General features: G+C 35.7%; 2 protein-coding genes and 1 long non-coding RNA gene across 3 annotated transcripts; 2 read left to right on the top strand and 1 right to left on the bottom strand.

Annotated features, from left to right (window-relative positions):
- Positions 1-2,900: 2,900 nt before the first annotated feature.
- On the bottom strand, positions 2,901-4,972 carry LOC140813161 (uncharacterized). The gene is made up of 4 exons (XR_012113844.1): positions 4,722-4,972; positions 3,538-3,590; positions 3,360-3,403; positions 2,901-3,250 (listed from the first exon to the last, which is right to left on the bottom strand). It is a non-coding gene; the product is annotated as an uncharacterized lncRNA (long non-coding RNA).
- Positions 4,973-5,427: 455 nt separating this feature from the next.
- Positions 5,428-8,530, top strand: LOC140808954 (increased DNA methylation 1-like). The gene is made up of 13 exons (XM_073166354.1): positions 5,428-5,499; positions 5,571-5,630; positions 5,743-5,795; positions 5,936-6,102; positions 6,192-6,402; positions 6,647-6,704; positions 6,818-6,874; positions 6,976-7,224; positions 7,653-7,720; positions 7,818-7,874; positions 7,990-8,083; positions 8,171-8,311; positions 8,383-8,530. Exons 1-13 carry the CDS (start codon positions 5,428-5,430, stop codon positions 8,458-8,460), a joined length of 1,365 nt encoding a protein of 454 aa, XP_073022455.1. The 3' UTR covers positions 8,461-8,530.
- A 3,071-nt stretch (positions 8,531-11,601) lies between these two features.
- On the top strand, positions 11,602-20,144 carry LOC140834655 (pheophorbide a oxygenase, chloroplastic-like). The gene is made up of 7 exons (XM_073199695.1): positions 11,602-12,286; positions 12,465-12,700; positions 12,870-12,996; positions 13,382-13,518; positions 19,223-19,382; positions 19,465-19,746; positions 19,839-20,144. The coding sequence occupies exons 1-7, from the start codon at positions 11,858-11,860 to the stop codon at positions 20,091-20,093; spliced, it is 1,626 nt and encodes a 541-aa protein (XP_073055796.1). The 5' UTR covers positions 11,602-11,857; the 3' UTR covers positions 20,094-20,144.
- The last annotated feature ends 371 nt before the right edge of the window (positions 20,145-20,515 follow it).

A 20,515-nucleotide genomic window follows, 5' to 3' on the forward strand; every position in this document is an offset into this window, starting at 1 on the left:
TTCTTCGATTATTGATTGATTTCTCATTTATCTTGTTTCTCTCATTTCTATAATTATTATCTTTGTTCTTAGCCACATCTTGGTTGAGGTAATTTGTTTTCTCCGGTGTGATTCTTACCACCACTAGAAGATCTAAGTTTTCAGGTATACATTTATATTTATTAATCACAAAAATGGTTCCTGTACTTAGAATTGTTTCATGTTTATACATATATGTTTCCATACATACATATCTATATGGTTTTCTTGTAGAAATCAAACTGAGCAAAGTAAGTAAAAATTGATTTTTTCCAGAATTTGTATGGAAGTTAGATCTGTAAATCATTTTGGGCAAATATGACATAAATAATACATTATTTATTTATTTTTTTTTTTATAAAAACCTTACAAAGTAATTATTTATTGACCGGAAAAATTCTTAATAAATTTATATTATTCTTCAATTTACGATCTATTCGACAAAAATCTTTTAATGATTTTAATTATTGAAAAATCAAGTGTACCCATATCAATGTTAATAAATAAACTATTTATTTAAATGCAAGCATGTAATTCTATGTCAATTTTCTTAAAAAAAAAAAAGCATGCGTGCGATGCACGTGCATTGCACGAGAATAACACTGACTCAGGAATATATTTGTAAATTATACAAACATATATAAAAGCCGCTCTGTAAAACTAATATAAAGCATAAACCGTCCTTAAGGAAAAAATAATTAACAATTGAATTTTTTTTTAGCGAATTTTCCTCTAAACCCTAATCAATTTTGTACGCATAGCATTTTTTCAATCACTACTTTTGTTGTCTACATTTTCTGTCGACGGATAATTTACCTCTGACCACAATTGAACTCCATAAAAAATTTATTCATTTATCTATTTAAATTCTAATTTACCTCGTTTATCTAATTCTTTTACTTTTTTCTCATGCAATCTTGATTAAGGTTTTCTTTCGTTGTTCGGTTCTTACCACTTCTAGGAGATATAGTGTTTTTCAGGTAGACATTCTATTATAAAATTGGTTTATGAAGTCATGAGAAAATTATCAATTTATTTTTAAGTTATTTAATTTGCATAACTAATAATTATTCATGGTTTTTATTTTAGTTTACTTAAAAAATTTATGTCCAAATGAATTTAATTTTCTTTTTCTAAATGCATATTAATTTGACCATTAAAATAAAGCAAAATTAATTTTTTATTTGATTTATTAATTACCCAAGTGGTAATAATGAAGTTATAACTTTAAAAGAAATTTGCATTACGTCAGATATCGATGAATAACGAGCGGTATGACAAAAATAATTAATTACATTCCATTATTTTTTTAAATAAATTTTCATAGTTACAAATGTAAATAATTTTTACATAAATCACATATGTAAATTATTAAGAACCTATGCAGAGCAAGATAAAATTTTCTAAGAGAAAAAGAATTAATACAATATAGATATTAATGCGCCCGATAGGAATAGTCGATATTTTTTCCAAAAGATATATATCATTCGATATTATGTGGTTCTATTTCCCCTTGAACAAAAATGCATGCTCGTGGTTTGCAGGTTTGCATCAGCCTGAGGTATATTTAGTGCACATCGAAAGGTAATGGTTGCGAATTCTCATTTAACTAAAAAAAAAATATTTTGTTATTTGATGATATATAATGCTGAAAATTAAATAGTAGCATATTTTTTCCAAATTTTTTTGTGGCTTATTCTCTTTAAAAAAACAGAAAGGAAAGAAATTGTATGTTTTTTTTTTATTATGTAAGGGGGGATATAATTTGTTGGATTAATGAATATATTTAATTAAAACTCACACAAGAAGAACTCTATCGATAGAGTTAATTATCTTAACGGCTTAAAGATCAACTATATAATTAGAGTTTACAGTCTGTTTTGAAATGTGCCATTAATTACACACTTCATTTCAAATTTTAAGGCTCAATCTGAAGTCTGTGGCATGGTATTCGGATTGGAATATCATGTTCCTACAAGAGTGAAATGGAAAAGGCCGGGATACGAAACTTTGATAAATAAATGTTTTAGATGACCATTTCGAACTCATTGTTGATTGTTGGATACTGATTGTTATGTCGAATATGCGTGCTAGCGACGTGCACTGGGCGTCTTCACAATCGCGGAGCCATTTTTGTAGACACTACAAGAATATAGCCTTTTAGTGGCATTCAAAAATGTCCTTATATTAAGAATATAGTGACATTTATTTTCTAGTGACACTCGAGAACAATGTCGTCTATTCTCGTGTCGGCTAAAGGTTAGTGACATTATGTAGTGTCAGTATATAATACTAAAACCGACATCATAAGTGCCTCGATTTAAAGATACGAAGACATTGCAAAGTGTCACTAAAGACATGTAATGAATACACTTACAAATGCCTCCTTTTTTGTTAATGAGGACATTTATAATTGTCATTGTTTTATATTAATATGGACACAATTGAATGTCATCTATTACTATATATAATGACACTTAGAGGCCTCCTTAATCTATTTACAAAGACACTAAAAAATGTCCATATATCAGTTTATAAGGACACTTTGTAATGCCTTAACTTCAAGATTTTTAAACAATATTCTAATTCTTTTTTTCACAATCAATTCATACATATGATATTTTAACATAAAATAATATTAAAACTTTTAAAGAACGTAAAATGAATCAAAATAATATAAATCAAGGTAATAATATATAATTGCTGAAACTGTTCCCTGCGATACATTTAAGTTGATGAATAAATACAATGTTGCTACAATACAAAAAACAACTAAATTTGCTTAGCAACATCTTGGAACATCATATTTTAGACAAAATTTGGTATTCTTTCTTGTTACCTGCGAGTACAATTTATATATGTTTAGAAATAAAATAAAAGTATAAAAATATAAAGTGAATAATAATCATTTCAAAAGATCAAACATCATATCAAACGACAAAAAAACAGGTTCTCACACACAACTCTTAGATATGTATGCGCAACATATGCAAACATCAACTACTTTCGAAAGAAATATTGTGATATCTTGAATCACGCATCAGGCATAAAAAACAAAGTTACAAGGGGCAATTGACTATAATATATGAACAATGTTTCCAAAACCTCAAATTCACGGCGATTTTTCCTTTGTTGTGAAGAAAAGCATTACAGTATGTAAGATCGTAAATAATACTACACGAGATTCTTGAACGGATTCTTTTCCCATCTGGTCTCATCTCATCATCCTCAGCTGCAAAGGAAAGCATACAAAATTAGATATCTAGAGTAAGAATTTAGAAAAGGATAGCATACTTACATCATACTACTTTTTCGAAGGAAGAAAAGGATAGCATACTTACATCTAGGACAGAATAAATCCTTAGTACATGGAAGGATTCGGCCTCTGTGGAAGGTCAAGCATGGGAAGAGTTAGCATCAGAGAGAACTCAAGTTTACCAACTTGTTATATTTTAGACTAGTACATATTACTGACCATTAATGAGGCAAAAAACAATAAGTAGCCGAAATGCATCTTACGGTGTATTCGCTTTTGATGAGCCTCTGAACAAGTTAACGATTCGATTCGATTCCTACCACAAGAAAAAAAAGAAGCAAGAAACAACTAAATCTATTGGAAATAATAAGTACGATAATGTAAACATTTTTCAACTTTTCAGAGTTCTAGAAACATGGGAACAGAGTTGAACAAATTTCTTATCAGTAAAGATAAATATTATTCAACTAAGCAACTTTAAGTTTATTAATTCCATTTAAACATCCTACAAAAAACCTTCAGAATCCAAAAACAAAAAAAATAAAAGAAAATAAAGAAAATCGCTGTTCTGTCAAGTGTCCATAAATGATGACTTTAGATGGAGAACTTGAATTTAAAACTGTTGATGTGAAGTATCGAGAATAAAAAGCAAGAACTGTTAATTTCATGCCAAGAATTTGAAAGGGGGTACATTTTTTAGTTTAAGAAATAAAACAAACCAAGAACATTTTCTCATGATTATTAAAATAAAAAGCATGCATGTTGCCTCCATCCTTCATGATTGTTCCAGGTATATTTCCACTCAGCATGTTGCAAGTCAAAAAACTACAACAGTAAGTTCATTTGGTTAGAAACGTGTTGGCCGGGAATAAAATTACTGGTTGAGAAAATGCACCAGAAAAGAAGTGAACCAGGTTAAGTAAGAAGAGAAAAGCCTGATTTATAGCATATTATCATACTTCCATCAGGATAGATTGTTTCTCTACAGATGATACTTCATTAAAAAAAATGGCAGAACATTATAGTAACAAAAGTTTCATATTTCTGGCAATGATTTTTTTAAATCCCTCCCATTAATTTATTGAAACTGACATCCTGTCAATGAGAATGAAAGAAAAATATAGTCGATACAGATTTAGAATGTCATTTTCATTAATTTTTAGATAAATAGTTTTTAATTTTTCCAAGAAAAAAAGGAGTGCACTCTGGTAGGAGAAAACACAATTGAAAGAGTAACATAATCACAACAGTCAGTTTAATATCTGAATGATACAATAGCTAGAGTGTAACAAAATGAGACGAATTTTAATAGTTCTAAGGAGCGCTCAAGAATCAAAATGAATTGAATTGCCAAAACAATGTAGGTTATCATACCTCCAATCTCCATCAAATAAGCATTCAATGTACAACACCAGTAAATTCCAATTACGACTTTAATAAAACTCACCAAGAACTAGGCTGGAAATCTCGAACAAGACGGCACAAGAAATTGCAGAAACGAGACTCGCTCTAGGGCTTCGAGTCGCCCGAATCGAGGCTCAAATCCTTCAATTCATGCTTAGACCGAAGCTACATGTCATGAGCCATGATTCACGGTGGCTCTGGTGGCAGAAGGTGGTGTTGTGCAAGGGATTGGAAGGAAGCCGATTTGGGGTGAGATAATGAGATTGTTGGAGAGAGAATTTTTTTTAGAGATGTATGGCGCCTGGCGGTGAGAGTGAGATTAAAAAATTGGAAATGAGTGGGAAAAATAAGAACTTCTAGTGACATTCATTAAAAACGTCATTATAACATATTTAATTTAATTTTTTTTAATTAAAATTTTTATGTGTAACCAATGTCATGATATGTATATAATAACGACATTATTTTAAAAATGTCACTAAGAAAATGTCAGTATATCCATTTTTTCTTGTAGTGAGATGTACTACACTTATTGTTTATGGCGACCATTTCAGGTCCTTTCTACCTGATCCATTAGCTCCAGTTGCCTCAAATGTCTTCAAGTAGGCAAACCAAAATGAAACCTCAGGGGAAGCTAACAAAGAAGTAAGTGCTCATTATGTCTTCAAGTTCTATGGTTTCTCATGTGAAATCATCTCAATTGTGAAAAATGATTCTTGTCACTCCTGTCTTGATCAAGGGATTTAGGAATGCACAAATCAATATTAGCAGGGAATGCACTCCCCGATGGCGCGGCTTTGTCATACATCATACGTGGGCAGGTAAATGCAATTAATCAGACAATTGTATATAGAAATTAGTGTTAAACCTCTGCATTCTTACTTTTAAGCAGGTGAAACTTGAGGGTTGTAAAAAAGATGGTGCAATTGTTTGCTCCTGCTGCAATAAATTGGTAATTTAGAGGTTTTTATGGATTTAAATAATATTACATTAATATCGAATCTCTTGTAGATGTAAATTCCTTCCCTGGGATGTTAACATCTAGAATTTTTGTTACTGAACAGGTTAGCCCCTCACAGTTTGAGAAGCATGCTGGATGTGGTTCCCACAAGAAACCGTGAGCGATTCTTTGGTTTCTTCATTTGTCGTGGGATTATTTTAGTTGTTTTCATGCAAACGTCACAATTTGTGGTACAATAAATGTTGTTATTGAGGAGTACTTAGGTTCCTTAAACATGAATATACTTGTTATGACAGCTACCACAACATATTTACATCAAATGGGATGTCTCTCCATCAGCTCTACGTTGAACAGGTGCAAAGCAGTGAATCATGTTCGAGGGAAAAAGATGATCTATGTTCTATATGCAAGCTCAGGGGAAATCTGATGAGTTGTAGAAATTGTCCGCGAAGTTTCCACTCTGGTAAGTATATTTAGTTGTACCAATTTATGTCAATAAATCTTGTCTCTACCTTACAACTCCTGCTTTTGTTTCATTTCTTTCCTTTGTAGAATGTGCTGGTCCTTCTGGCATTCCCCAAGGTAAATGGTACTGCAGATACTGTGAAAACTTGTTCGGAAAGAAAAAGTTTTCAAAGCGCAATAAAAATGCTATTGCCGCTGGAAGAGTTGCTGGCGCAAACCCTGTCGAAGAAATAAACCAACGATGCATTCGTATCATTGGAAGTTTGGAAGTTGAGATTGGTGGATGTTGCATTTGCGGGTAAATTTTCATCTCATTTTCTGCTATATCAGTTGAATTCAAGCATTTGATAATTATCTCCGTGCAAAAAGTGTGCTAATTTTGTGCCCGCCAAAATTAATTTTGCACTATACATGCACAATATATGCTGCGGATTTATCAGCAAATAACACAACTGGGAGGTCGACTTGTATGTGTTCATTTTTTTAATCATATTTTGCTTTACTTTTTCCTTTGATGACTGATACTGGTCTATTCCTTGTAGGGGTCATGGGTTCAGCAAGTCCAGAATTACAGACAACACAATAATTATATGTGATCAAGTATAACTCGTTTTCCTAATTTTTGACATTACTCTCTGTTGAAAGATCAGTTTTCAAACTTTGTTATCTTTTATTATGTCAAAAGCATAATGATCGAGTATTCGTTATTCTAGTGTGACAGGGAATATCATGTTGGTTGTCTGAAGGAGCGAAAAATTGCTGATTTGGAGGTCTGCTAGCTAATACTGTAAACATGTTATTATTTCTTGGTTTTGTAACATTTTCTCTCTTTTTCTTTTTTTTTTTTCCTAAAAAACAATGAAAAATACAGGTATTGCCGGAAGATGACTGGTTTTGTTGCATAGAATGCAACAATATGAACTCCACTCTGAAAGAGTTGATGGAGGCTGGCGAACAGATGCTCCCTCCAAATCTCGAGAACCTCATCAAGAAAAAATCTGAGGAGCATGGTTCACAGCAAAATTCAGAGCTTGATATAATTAGATGGAGGCTTTTTAAAGGAAAACAAGCTTCTGAAGTCACCAGAGTGTGGCTTTCTGCTGCTGTTAATATTTTTCATGTAAGTTAACTTTTAACTTGTGCTTCTACGAATCTTTTTCGCGCATGATTGTTTTGTATTTCTCCAATCATATTTTAGCTCTTTAATTTTCGTGTCAATTTAAGATATTTTTCCCTTTTGGATGGACTGTCAAAATTTGGTGCCATCATCGATCCTCTCATCCTACTTTGCTTTTAATACTTTTTCGGCATGTAATTTGCACGAGAGTTGCTGTTATATCTTTTGAATTTATTTTAAGGACCCTCAAAAAGATCTCATGATCTAAAGAAGAAAGACATGCACTATCCATGCACATGTTGCACGTCAAAAGTTGTCTTTGATAAATATAGTTAATAACATGGTTTTTTTGCCTTTTGCTGATTGTATTTTGTCAGTTTAGTGAGTGAAAAGTATTTGAGAAATGATTTCAATCAATCAAATTGTTGCAGGAATGTTTTGATCCGATTACTGTTCCCAGCAACAGCGGTCTTGATCTAATTCCGAACATGGTTTATGGGTAAGTTGTCGTCTGTACTCCGCAATTCATATGCCCTTTTCTTGTAAGCCGTTTCTGTGAATCTGAATGGGTTTAATATATGGCTGCTGCTCTCCAGGAGGGAGGTCAATGGTCAGGATTTCTGTGGCATGTATTGTGCCATTTTGACAGCAAAGTGAGTAATATAGATAGATTTATGCAGGAACAACACACGCTGAATTCCTTGGTGAATCAATGGCTTCTTTTAATATTGGAACTTTACTTTAATCCATTTTGCTTCCTTTCAACAGCTCGGTTGCAGTGTCTGCTGGAATCATTCGAATATTTGGGGCGGAAGTAGCAGAGCTTCCCTTGGTTGCAACAAGACCTGATTACCAGGGCAAGGTGGGGATGTCAACTCTAATGCTAAAAATATACAAATTAAATTTGTAAATATTATCCGTCTGTTGGTGAAAATATAACCTTTCTCAGGGATACTTCCAATCTCTCTTGTTTTGCATTGAGGATCTTCTTTCACACCTCAATGTAAAAGAGCTCGTGCTTCCTGCTTCCCATGAAGCAGAATCCATGTGGAAAAACAAATTCGGTTTCGAAAACCTAGGCCAAGAACAGGTTAATTTTTCATGAGCTAGTTTTTTTTGAAAAAATCTGTACTCGTTATTTATATTTACTTTTGTTTGCAGCTGGATCAATACATGAAGAGTTACCCCATGATGGCATTTGATGGAACATCGTTTCTGCACAAGCCGATATCGGGTTAATCTTGAAATGTCATCCTTCAAGCTTTCTACAAGGGTGTGAATTCATCAGTTCATATGAAATTTTGATTTTTTGGATTATCAGATTAAATATGCAACAAGAATGTACATATATGTATTTCTTTGATATATAAAGTAATTATTTACGTGCGACGTTCGTGCGATTATTAACGCTCTTTCATCATATGTTAACAAGGTTTTGGATTGTTGGTTTCCACTTTAGTTAGATGCCTCTCCTCTCACTCTTTCCGCATAGTTTCCCTCCTTCATGTATCGTTTGACTCTCCCCTCTCGTGATTGTGGTACAAATGCCACGAACTATTCCTTCTTATGTTGAATATCAAAAATTGCACACAAATTGCACACACAATGCACACGTGCATGGTCTCCCTCTTCAATTGTAAAATTCAATTCCATCATTTATTGGAGGATAAATAACTCAATGTTAATTCACAACTTAATGGTTGGAAGTTTGGATTAATTAGCTATAAATTCACGCTTTAACTTCATGTTTTAGATTATATTTTTATAAAGCTAACTCTATTTTATTGATTCATTTAAGCCTTTAGATAATATATAGTAGTATACTATATAATAAAGTATCAATTCCTTAGATTAATCATCTTCGTTCTTTTAGTACATGGATAAAAATACCCCTCATTTACCTTGGCCATTTTAGGAGATAGACAAAAAGATCCCTTCTTTCATTCAATAATAATAATAATAATAATAATAATAATAATAAGAAGTAATTTTAGTAAAATATTTTGTACAAAATTCATCATTTTGATATTGTAAGTTTGTTTGTTTTAGATTTTAGCCATGTAATTTGTCAAATTTTGGTTTTTATCCAATAACTCGGATTTTTTTTTCTGTTTTGGTCATTTTTTTCCTAGATCATTAAATCCAACAACTATTGTTTTTTTTAATACTGGTTCAAACTTGTTATTTTCAACATGGCTGATCCGATTTTATTTTTTACAACATTCAAGCTTGACCAAATATTTATTAATATGTAAATATCGAGATTCAGCTTGATAAATGTTTTTCTATGGGTTCAAAAGCTTGCATATCCATTTCTTCAATAAATGGAAGGAAAAAAAAGCTACTAATTCGTTGGTGTTTTAAAAATAATCAATGTAATTTCGTCAAATAAGACGTTATTACAGTTAATTTTATGTACTTCGAAAACAGTTGTTAATTTTAATCTTATATACTTGTATGTAGATGTGGAATGGTAAAAAAAATCACCGTCTCAGTAGTTAATTTTGTAATATAGATCATATAAAATAACCAATGTAATTTAGTTGAAAGATGTGATTAAAGTTACTCCATGTACTTCGCAGGCAATTGTCAATTTTAATCTTATAAATTTGAATATAGATGTGGAATGATAAAACAAAAACTCTTATGAGATCGTTTTGTTATTCAATTTTAAAACAGATCTTTGACATGATCTGACTCTTGTAAAAATATTTGTTTTATGTCAAAACTATTTTTTTACTATAAATTTGAATTGAGCGTTTATAGAATTATGATACTATCTCAATATACATATATAAATGGCAATATGATATTTAATTTTCAAGTTAATAACAAATGATAAAAAGACATGAAAATTCTTATTTGGCTTCACATAAACCTTTTGGTTTATTTTTTGGCCGAAACTACGATGATTCGCTACACTCAAAACATTTTTTCTAAGAATTCTACAGAACAGTGATTGATCCTATAATTCAGAATCAATTTTATGAAGTTTTAATTATGTTCTAGAATATTATAGATATCAAGACTGACGATAGAAATCTCTCGTAGAAAAATCTACAATGCAATTAATGGTTTTAATTCAAGTACTCATTCCTTTTGGCTTCAATGGCGGCCTCATCCATGTCCAGTTCCATCCATTTCTCATCAAAACCCTTCAGTACATCATCTCCCAGACCCTTCAGACCCTCTTTGTAAACCTCCTCGCATCCCGGGAATGCCCTCGAAACATGTTTCATCAAGAATGGGAAATCGCTCCAATTTGTGGTGATTACGGATCCCTTCTCCTCCCTGAATTCCTCTTCCTTCAGTTTCGAAGAGGACGAGGGCATTCCCGTCTTCTCGTCACCCCATATCTTTCGGGCAATCTCGTATATGTCACGATCGTGAGAGGTTTTAATGGATGATTTGTTTTGGACAGACTTGTGGTACTTTTGCTTCAGTCTTCTGATCTTGTCTGCGATCTGAGGGGCACTGAATCTGTCGTCGGTAAAGGGGGTTTCGCCTGGATACAAGACGGAGTTCAAGAGATCGATTTCGTCAGCTTCGGAGAAGAGTCTGTTGGGCTTTCGGGAGGTCGAGTTCATGGCGGCCGCTGCAGGTGGTGGACTCGCCGGCGTTGACTTTTGTCTGGAATTCGGAGTCGTTGACTTGGAGCCTTGATTGGTGAACAGTTTCTCCGCCACTGCTGTTATGTGTTTTCATGGAGAACGTAACTGACCTCCCCTGCATTTTTATAAACACATTTTCCACCTCAATCCACTTGTTTTAGCTCAGTGGACCTCCGGACAGTAAAATTGTCAACTCAATTTATTTATTTTATCTAATAAAATCGAGGTAATTAAACATTTTGATATCTTTATTTTCAGATTCTTATCTTTTTAATGATTTATCAATACAATTTCTCTTGCAAAAACCATCACTTTAGATAATAAAATTTTAACAACTGGATTACAATAAAAAAAAACTATGATTTTGGTTTTCTTTAATAGAACAGTTTACAAATTTTCTTGACAAGTTTTACAAGGAAGACAAAAGAACTCTTCCATTGTACTGTTTCTCTACTTGTGTCAATGAGAAATTTGAAATTAAAACATTAACTTCGTGGCATAATTCTGCTCCACACAACACGAAAACATATGAAAAATATCTCATGTGTCGCAGTTCCGTCCGATAACTCGCAGTTGGCAAAAATTTGTGTGAGACGGTGTTACGGGTCGTATTTTATGAGACGTGTCTTTATTTGAGTCATCCATGAAAAAGTATTATGCTAAAAATATTGTTTTTTATTGTGAATATTGGTAGAGTTGACCGTCTCACAGATTAAGATCCGTGAGACGGTCTCGCATGATACCCACTCCTCCTCGCAATTTAGTCTCAATTTACGCCCAGCAGCTTGGATTTTCATCCAGCGTTAGGACATGTAATTCCAAGAAAATCCAATTTCAGTCTTGTACGCAAAGCCAGCCTCCATTCCCATTCTACATAATCATTTTACAAAAGAAGAAAGAGGCAGGTGTGTCTCCAAATCATTAAATGAAACTGCTTTAAGAAATTTAAACGCAATATGATACAGTTGTGTGCTATAAAGAAAAATTAGTCGGTGGAATTAGAGATTTTTGAATTACCCGAAAACATGTCGGTTTCATTTGCTTCAGCTACGCCCATATTCAGCGCCTCTTCCAATGTCAGTAGCAGTAGTCTACACCAACGGTCCGTTCCATTGCCATTCATTTCTAAGACTATTACTTCGCAAAAAAGAAGCAAACTTTTGAAAACTCCGATTCATGTAGCTTCCCCGGTAATCACTCCGGCTACGATACCGGAAGATGACACAGAAGATGCAGAACCTTTGATTGAGACGGCAGATTCTGAAGAGATCTCGTCGTCGAAGTTTTCTTGGAGAGATCATTGGTATCCAGTTTCTCTCGTTGAAGATCTTGACCCCCGTTATCCCACACCATTTCAGCTCCTGAATCGAGATCTTGTTATCTGGTTTGATAAATCGACTGCTCAGTGGGTTGCTTTTGATGATAAATGCCCCCATAGGCTTGCACCCTTATCGGTGAATTTCTCTTCATCCTTTTTTCTCTCTAATTTTTTGCAAGTTCTTGGAAACCTTTCTTCAAGATTCAATCTTTGTAAAGAAATCTCGTGAACCCTTGAAATTTGTTCCTCAATTTTCTGTTTCTTGGTTATAATTAATTGTCTTGAGCTTGAATTTGTTTCCATATGCATCGCAGGAGGGGAGGATTGATGAGAATGGGCACTTGCAGTGTTCATATCACGGATGGTCGTTTGACGGGTGCGGCTCATGTACTCGGATACCGCAGGCAGCTTCTGAAGGACCCGAGTCTCGCGCGCTTAAGTCGCCGAGGGCATGTGCTACGAAGTTTCCAACCATGGTTTCTCAAGGCCTTCTCTTTGTTTGGCCTAGTGAGAATGACTGGGAAAGAGCTCAAGCCACGAAGCCTCCAATGTAAAAGTCTCTAAATTGGTGGTTTATTATTTAAAAAGCAACCTTGGAGAAATATTATATGGACTATATGAACAATGTTTCCAGTCCTCGATTGGTTAGCTTTTTTAAGCAAAATTTTTGGTTGGTATTAGAATAATTATTGTTCTTCTGATTGTGGGCAATTGTTTAGGTTGCCTGATGATTTTGATAAGCCGGAGTTTTCGTCGGTGACAATTCAACGTGATCTATATTATGGCTATGATACTCTGATGGAAAATGTGTCTGATCCTTCACACATTGATTTTGCGCACCATAAGGTAAAATTGGTATATAATTGAAAGAGTTGGATTATACTATTAAATGTAGATTATCTCTATACAAGATGCAGAACTTTTTATGTGTATATATATATATATTTTCAGGCTACCAGAAGTAACAAAATCACATGGTTGGTTAAAGTTGTAGAAGAATGAGTTGATGCAAGATTGATAAATCAAAACATAGAAATAAATTTAGTTTTTAAGTATTTTCTGGTGGAAATATTGCAAGTGTCTCTATTCAAAGTTCGAGTGTGTTAATGAGTTTGAATGTCCTGTCAAGGCTTTATTCTCAAACAAGCTGTCATACTATATTTACCCACATTTCTGTCTTTTGAAACACAAGCCTTTTTACCAGTCACTTAAAACAAATATACATTGACAGGTCACAGGAAGAAGAGAAAGAGCAAAGCCATTACCGTTCAAGATGCAATCAACTGGACCTTGGGGTTTTTCTGGTGCAAATGAGGGTAATCCAAGAATTAGCACCAAGTTTGTTGCGCCTTGCTACTATATAAATAAGTAAGTTTATCTGTGACATATGATACTCGAATAACAATATGTGCAATTTACACTGCTGTTGGATAGGCTCAGAGGCATTCCCCAGTGTTGGGGAATTACCCCGAAGCGATGCCGATCACGATGATAATAGTACCCAAAAATGCGGAATAAAACAACCAACAAGAACACAAAGATTTACGTGGTTCACCCAATATAGGCTACATCCACGGAGCACTGCAACTTTTATAACCGGGAGAAATATTACAACAAGTGTATACATCAATACACTCAATATCTCACGATCCCAACCCCGAGTATACCGAGAAAATATTTTCTCTAACTCACAAAAGAGAATTCCCGCACTCAAGAAAAAAATACACTCCTTTTTTTTCTATGCACTCTCTTTTTATCAAAGCTGAAAAGATTTTGATTTTGGGATGATTAAACAATACAGGTTACGCACTTATTTATAGGGGAAATAATCTCGTGTGAACAAAAGGAAGCATTATTCCATTTTGCGAGCCTCCAATCAACCATTCAAATGACACGTGCAACAAATTGGCAAAACCAATTTGTATTCATCCGACATCCCATTAAATGCATATGACCCATGTCACCTAACATTTCTCCCACTTGAAGACTTGATTTCAATCATGTCTTCACACCATCAGTGCAGCAGCTCATATCTCCAATGTTACTCCTGGAGACCAACTGAAGTCGAACACAACTTCAGTTTGTCAGTGGTTACTGTCTTCGTGAGCATATCAGCAGGATTCTTGCTTCCAGGAATCTTCTCAAGCATCAAGACTCCATTTTCCAGTACTGATCTGATGAAATGGTACCTAACCTGTATATGCTTTGTCCTTGCATGATAAACAGGATTTTTTGCTAAATGAATAGCACTCTGACTGTCACAGTGTAATGTGCTATTTTCAAGTTTCTGACCCAATTCTTCCAGAAAGGATCTCAACCATATCATCTCCTTGCTAGCTTCTGTAACTGCAACATACTCAGCCTCAGTAGTCGAAAGCGCAACAATCTTTTGCAGCTTAGACACCCAGCTTACAACTGTACCACCTAATGTGAACACATATCCAGTAGTACTTTTCCTGCCATCCAGGTCACCACCCATATCGGCATCGACAAAACCTTGTAAGCCCAATTTTGACCTCCTGAAGCATAAAGAACAACTAGCAGTACCTTTCAAATACCTGAGAATCCACTTAACTGCTTCCCAGTGTTGCTTTCCTGGATTACTCATAAACCTGCTCACGACTCCCACTGCATGTGCTATGTCTGGTCTTGTACACACCATTGCATACATGAGGCTTCCGACAGCAGAAGCATAAGGAACCTTATTCATATAAGCCTGCTCCTGCTCCGTCGATGGTGATTGTGCTTTGGTTAGTTTGAAATGACTAGCCAAAGGAGTACTCACAGATTTAGCTTCATCCATATTAAATCTGCTAACCACCTTTTTCACGTACTCTTCTTGAGATAACTTCAAGATTCCATTCACCCGGTCTCTAAAGATCCTCATTCCAAGGATTTGCTTTGCAGCACCCAAATCCTTCATGGCAAATTCCTTTGATAAATCTTTCTTGAGTTTATCAATTTCTTCCAGACAAGCTCCGGCTATCAGCATATCATCTACATACAGCAGTAGTATGATATAAGAACCGTCAAACTTTTTCACATAACAGCAGTGATCAGCTTGACACCTTAGGAAACCATTTTCACTCATGAATCCATCAAACTTCTTGTACCACTGTCTTGGAGCTTGTTTGAGACCGTACAAGCTCTTCTGAAGTTTGCACACCATTTTCTCTTTTCCCCGTACTTCAAAACCCTGTGGCTGTTTCATATAAATTTCTTCATCTAGGTCACCGTGAAGAAACGCAGTCTTTACATCCAACTGCTCCAAATGTAAATCTTCCTTCGCCACTATTCCAAGTACTGTCCTGATAGTGGTTAATTTAACCACCGGGGAGAAAATCTCGGTGTAATCAATTCCTTCCCGTTGTTGGAATCCTTTTACAACAAGTCTTGCCTTGTACCGCTTTCTACCATCATGTTCTTCTTTTAACCGGTACACCCACTTGTTATGTAACGCCTTTTTGCCTCGCGGAAGTTCTGTCAACTCCCACGTCTGATTGGATGACAGTGAATCCATCTCATCTTCCATGGCCAACTCCCACTTGACTGAATCATCATTTTTCATTGCCTCTTCATAGGTCTCCGGTTCACCTTTGTCTGTCAGCAAAATATAGTGAAGTGCAGGGGAGTATCTCTCAGGTGGTCTAATGGTTCTCAAAGATCTCCTGAGTTCAATCACCGGAGTTTGTGGGTCATCATCTTGTGCAGTTTCTTCTTCATCTTCCTGGTTACTGGTTTTCGATTCATTCACAGGAATATATGTCAATGGCACTTCATCGGTTTTCTTGACTTCAGGACATTCATCTCCAGCTCCAATGTCTGACTTGTCCTTGTACAGAAGTTGCTCATTAAATATTACATCCCTGCTCCGAATGATCTTCCGATTTTGGTCATCCCAGAACCGATAACCAAATTCATTATCTCCATAACCAATAAAGAAACACTTCTTTGATTTAGGATCAAGTTTTGTTCTGCTTGCTGAATCAATATGAACATATGATAGACATCCAAACACTTTCAAGAAAGAAAGGTTTACTTCTTTGCCGCTCCATACCTCTTCGGGTATTCTGCAGTCAAGCGGTATCGAAGGTCCTCTGTTGATCAGATATGCTGCAGTGTTAACAGCATCAGCCCAGAATGATTTTGGCAATCCAGAATGCAATCTCATGCTCCTTGCGCGTTCATTCAAGGTCCTGTTCATCCTTTCAGCTACACCATTCTGTTGAGGTGTACCAGGAATGGTTTTCTCCATCTTGATCCCGTTCTGTGCACAATATTTCTTGAACTCATCATCTTCATATTCTCCACCATTGTCAGACCGTAAGCACTTCACCTTCAAGTTGGTCTCATTTTCCACAATGGCTTTCCACCTTTTAAAGGTCTCGTAAACATCAGATTTATTTTTCAGAAAATAAACCCAAACTTTTCTACTCGAATCGTCAATGAATGTGACATAGTATCTCGAGCCTCCAAGGGATGTCACAGGAGATGGTCCCCATACATCAGTATGAACCATCTCCAACTTTGCTGCTTTGGGTTCTCTACCGCCTTTTGAAAAGCTCACCTTCTTCTGCTTTCCAAAGATACAGCTTTCACATAGTTGGTGTTCAACAGTCTTTAATTCTGGTAGCTTTCCTTTTGACACCAACATCTTCATTCCCTTTTCACTCGTATCCCCAAGCCTACTATGCCATAGACTTGAATTAGCTCCAGCATCCACAGCCGCTAATTTATTTCTCAAACTGGAAGTCATATAAAGTGTTCCAGTTTTCTTTCCTCGAGCAACAATCATGGCTCCCTTTCTCACTTTCCAGGAACCATCACCAAAGGTCACCTTATGGCCTTCGTCGTCAAGATGTCCCACTGAAATCAGATTGTGTGTCAACTTTGGTACATGCCTTACTTTGTTGATTTTCCAGACAGATCCATTTGTCATCTTCATCCGGATATCACCCATACCAATTATTTCCAAAGGTTTTCCATCAGCCAGGAAAACTTTTCCGTAATCTCCCGCAATGTAATTATCGAATACATCACGATTACCAGTGGTATGAAACGAAGCTCCCGAGTCCATAACCCAAGAATCAACCGGGCTTTCCATGGATAATAATAGAGCATCATGTACCTCCTCAGTAACAACATTAGCGTTGTTCTTTGTTGATTTGCAATTCCTTTTCAAGTGACCAGTCTCACCACAGCTCCAGCACTTCACATTCTTTTCAAAGTTGCTTTTGTCTTTTTCATTTCTTGACTTGGACCCACCATGCCATTGGTTAAAACTCTTTTCGCCACTCCTGCCCCTTCCTCTATTCTCGAGATTTAGAGCAGAACTTGATGATGTTCCTTCACCAGAATCCATCTTGCGAACTTCCTCGGCAAGAATTTGATCTCTGACATCATTAAATTGTAGCTTTCTTTTTCCAACAGAGTTGCTAACCGCTGCCCGCATTGGTTCCCAATTGTCTGGTAAAGACGCCAAAAGAATAAGTACCCGAATCTCATCATCAAATTTAATTTCAACAGATGTTAGCTGTGAAACAATCGTGTTGAATTCATTGATGTGTTTAGCCACCGAAGCACCTTCTCCCATCTTCAAGTTGAATAACTTCTTCATGAGATGTACTTTGTTATTTGCCGATGGCTTTTCGTACATGTCCGACAAAATGGACATCATCTCCTCAGTTGTTTTTGCCTCCGCCACGTTATGTGCCACGTTCTTCGTTAAGGTCAATCGTATTACCCCTAACACTTGTCGGTCAAGAAGCTTCCAGTCATCATCCTCCATCTTTTCTGGCTTCTTTCCAGATAGAGGTTGATGCAACTTCCTGCTATACAGATAATCTCTAATCTGTAACCGCCAGAACGAAAAATCTGTTCCGTCGAACTTGTTGATTTCCGGTCCCGATCCATCATCTCCGGCCATCACTTCTCTAGCCATCACTTCTCTAGCCTTAACAGAAAATCAAAAAAAATCTTTTCTGATGTGGAAGATCAGACAAAGCTGCAACCACAGAGCATACTCAGAATTTTTAAGAATTTTCACAACAAGGCTCTGATACCAGTTGTTGGGGAATTACCCCGAAGCGATGCCGATCACGATGATAATAGTACCCAAAAATGCGGAATAAAACAACCAACAAGAACACAAAGATTTACGTGGTTCACCCAATATAGGCTACATCCACGGAGCACTGCAACTTTTATAACCGGGAGAAATATTACAACAAGTGTATACATCAATACACTCAATATCTCACGATCCCAACCCCGAGTATACCGAGAAAATATTTTCTCTAACTCACAAAAGAGAATTCCCGCACTCAAGAAAAAAATACACTCCTTTTTTTTCTATGCACTCTCTTTTTATCAAAGCTGAAAAGATTTTGATTTTGGGATGATTAAACAATACAGGTTACGCACTTATTTATAGGGGAAATAATCTCGTGTGAACAAAAGGAAGCATTATTCCATTTTGCGAGCCTCCAATCAACCATTCAAATGACACGTGCAACAAATTGGCAAAACCAATTTGTATTCATCCGACATCCCATTAAATGCATATGACCCATGTCACCTAACACCCAGATCCATTATTCAAGAGTAAGCTGCAAAAAAGTCAGCACATTTTTCAAGTGTCCAGTATGTTCTAGATTTTGTTCCAATATATATGGTTGTCACCAAGGGTTTTAAGGTTAAATGTTACGAATCGTATGAATACAGATTTGATCACATTTGATCACGGTCTAATTTCCTGAGATATTTGATTTGCTCACCGCTCTCTAGTCCTTATCTCTATCAAACCTCTTGGTTTTTCCTAGTTTGTTGATGTCATTGTCATATAGAGTTTTGGTGACCGTGTAATTCTAGTAAAATACATTCGTTTTATAGTTTCCATGGCTAACGGTGTGGTGCTTCTCTCTTTCGGCGATGTTTTTATTTTAAGTAGACTAGCTGTGGAAACATGGCCTTGTGCATATTTATTTAGTATCTTTATAAAGGTAGATTCATTTTACATATAGATATGGATATGAATTTGGTTTCCATTATTTTACCGTTCTATTAATGTCAGAGTCGAGATAGACACGAAACTTCCGGTAGTAGGCGACCAAAAATGGGTCATATGGATTTGCTCCTTCAACGTTCCAATGGCACCTGGAAAGACTCGCTCAATTGTTTGCAGTGCTCGGAACTTTTTCCAACTCACTATGCCAGGTCCCAAGTGGTGGCAAGTAGGTCCTGCCCCTTCTTTCATTTTCCAGGGACTATCTTAAAAATAATCTATTTTTAGCCCTTAATTGATTTTGACAATAGGTGGTTCCTCGATGGCATGAGCACTGGACATCGAACAAAGTATACGATGGAGATATGATAGTACTGCAAGGTCAAGAGAAGATCTTTCTTTCAAAATCCAAGGATGGCGTGGGAGATGTCAACAAAGAGTACACAAAGATAACCTTTACCCCTACACAAGCGGATCGATTTGTTTTGGCATTCAGGAATTGGCTGCGACGACATGGCAACAGCCAGCCCGAGTGGTTTGGTGCCACCAATGATCAACAGACATTACCTTCTATTACATTGTCCAAACGCCAGGTATTGGAATTCTTCAATCTGTAAAATGAATGGAAACATTTGAATCCTCACTTCATTTGGCATGAAAAAATTGTTGATTCTGTGTTGTGCAGATGTTGGATAGATTTGAGCAGCACACTCTGAAGTGTTCTTCATGTAGAAGTGCTCATTCTAGTTTCCAGGCATTGCAGAAGTTCTTGATAGGTACTGCTGTTGTTTGCGCGGCAACGGCCGGGATTCCTCCGGACATGTACTTCCGGATTGTTTTGGGGGCTGTTTCGATTTTGAGTGCTGGTTTGGCATATGCTATAAATGAACTCCAAAAGAACTTTGTGTTTGTCGATTATGTACACGCTGACATTGATTGATTATTACAAAAAAGTTCATTGTAATCTAGTAAATGAGGTTTTAAGAACAAATGATTTGCATCTGATCAACAAAAACCACCCGAATCACTAACCCCATGAAATAAAACTTCGCAAAATCCAAGTACACGTGAACTTGGTTCCTGTATCGCTGTACTTGTTGTATGTCAGCTAATCTTGACCCAATCACAATAGATGTCTGGTAAAATAAGGTTCTTTAACATTCATAATCCCAAAAAATCGTAGACTTAAAAAAAAACAATTTAATACACAATGCCTACATACCATTAATCTGTACAACAACAAATGTAGTATACAACTCATATATCAGAAAAATTCATAGCTTTTCTTGTGGGCTTATACGTTCTGGACTGGACCAAACTATTTTGGCCCAAATGTTGCATCCTCAACGGAATCCAGATTGC

Source organism: Primulina eburnea, chromosome 1 (assembly GCF_022965805.1).
Source record: "Primulina eburnea isolate SZY01 chromosome 1, ASM2296580v1, whole genome shotgun sequence".
Lineage (NCBI taxonomy): Eukaryota > Viridiplantae > Streptophyta > Magnoliopsida > Lamiales > Gesneriaceae > Primulina > Primulina eburnea.

Coding starts and splice junctions, on each gene's coding strand:
- LOC140808954 (XM_073166354.1), top strand. CDS start 5,428: ATGCACAAATCAATATTAGCAGGGAATGCACTCCCCGATGGCGCGGCT. Junction 5,631..5,742: donor GCTCCTGCTGCAATAAATTG/GTAATTTAGAGG, acceptor GTTACTGAACAG/GTTAGCCCCTCACAGTTTGA. Junction 6,103..6,191: donor TCCGCGAAGTTTCCACTCTG/GTAAGTATATTT, acceptor TTTCCTTTGTAG/AATGTGCTGGTCCTTCTGGC.
- LOC140834655 (XM_073199695.1), top strand. CDS start 11,858: ATGTCGGTTTCATTTGCTTCAGCTACGCCCATATTCAGCGCCTCTTCC. Junction 12,701..12,869: donor CAAGCCACGAAGCCTCCAAT/GTAAAAGTCTCT, acceptor GCAATTGTTTAG/GTTGCCTGATGATTTTGATA. Junction 12,997..13,381: donor TTGATTTTGCGCACCATAAG/GTAAAATTGGTA, acceptor ATACATTGACAG/GTCACAGGAAGAAGAGAAAG.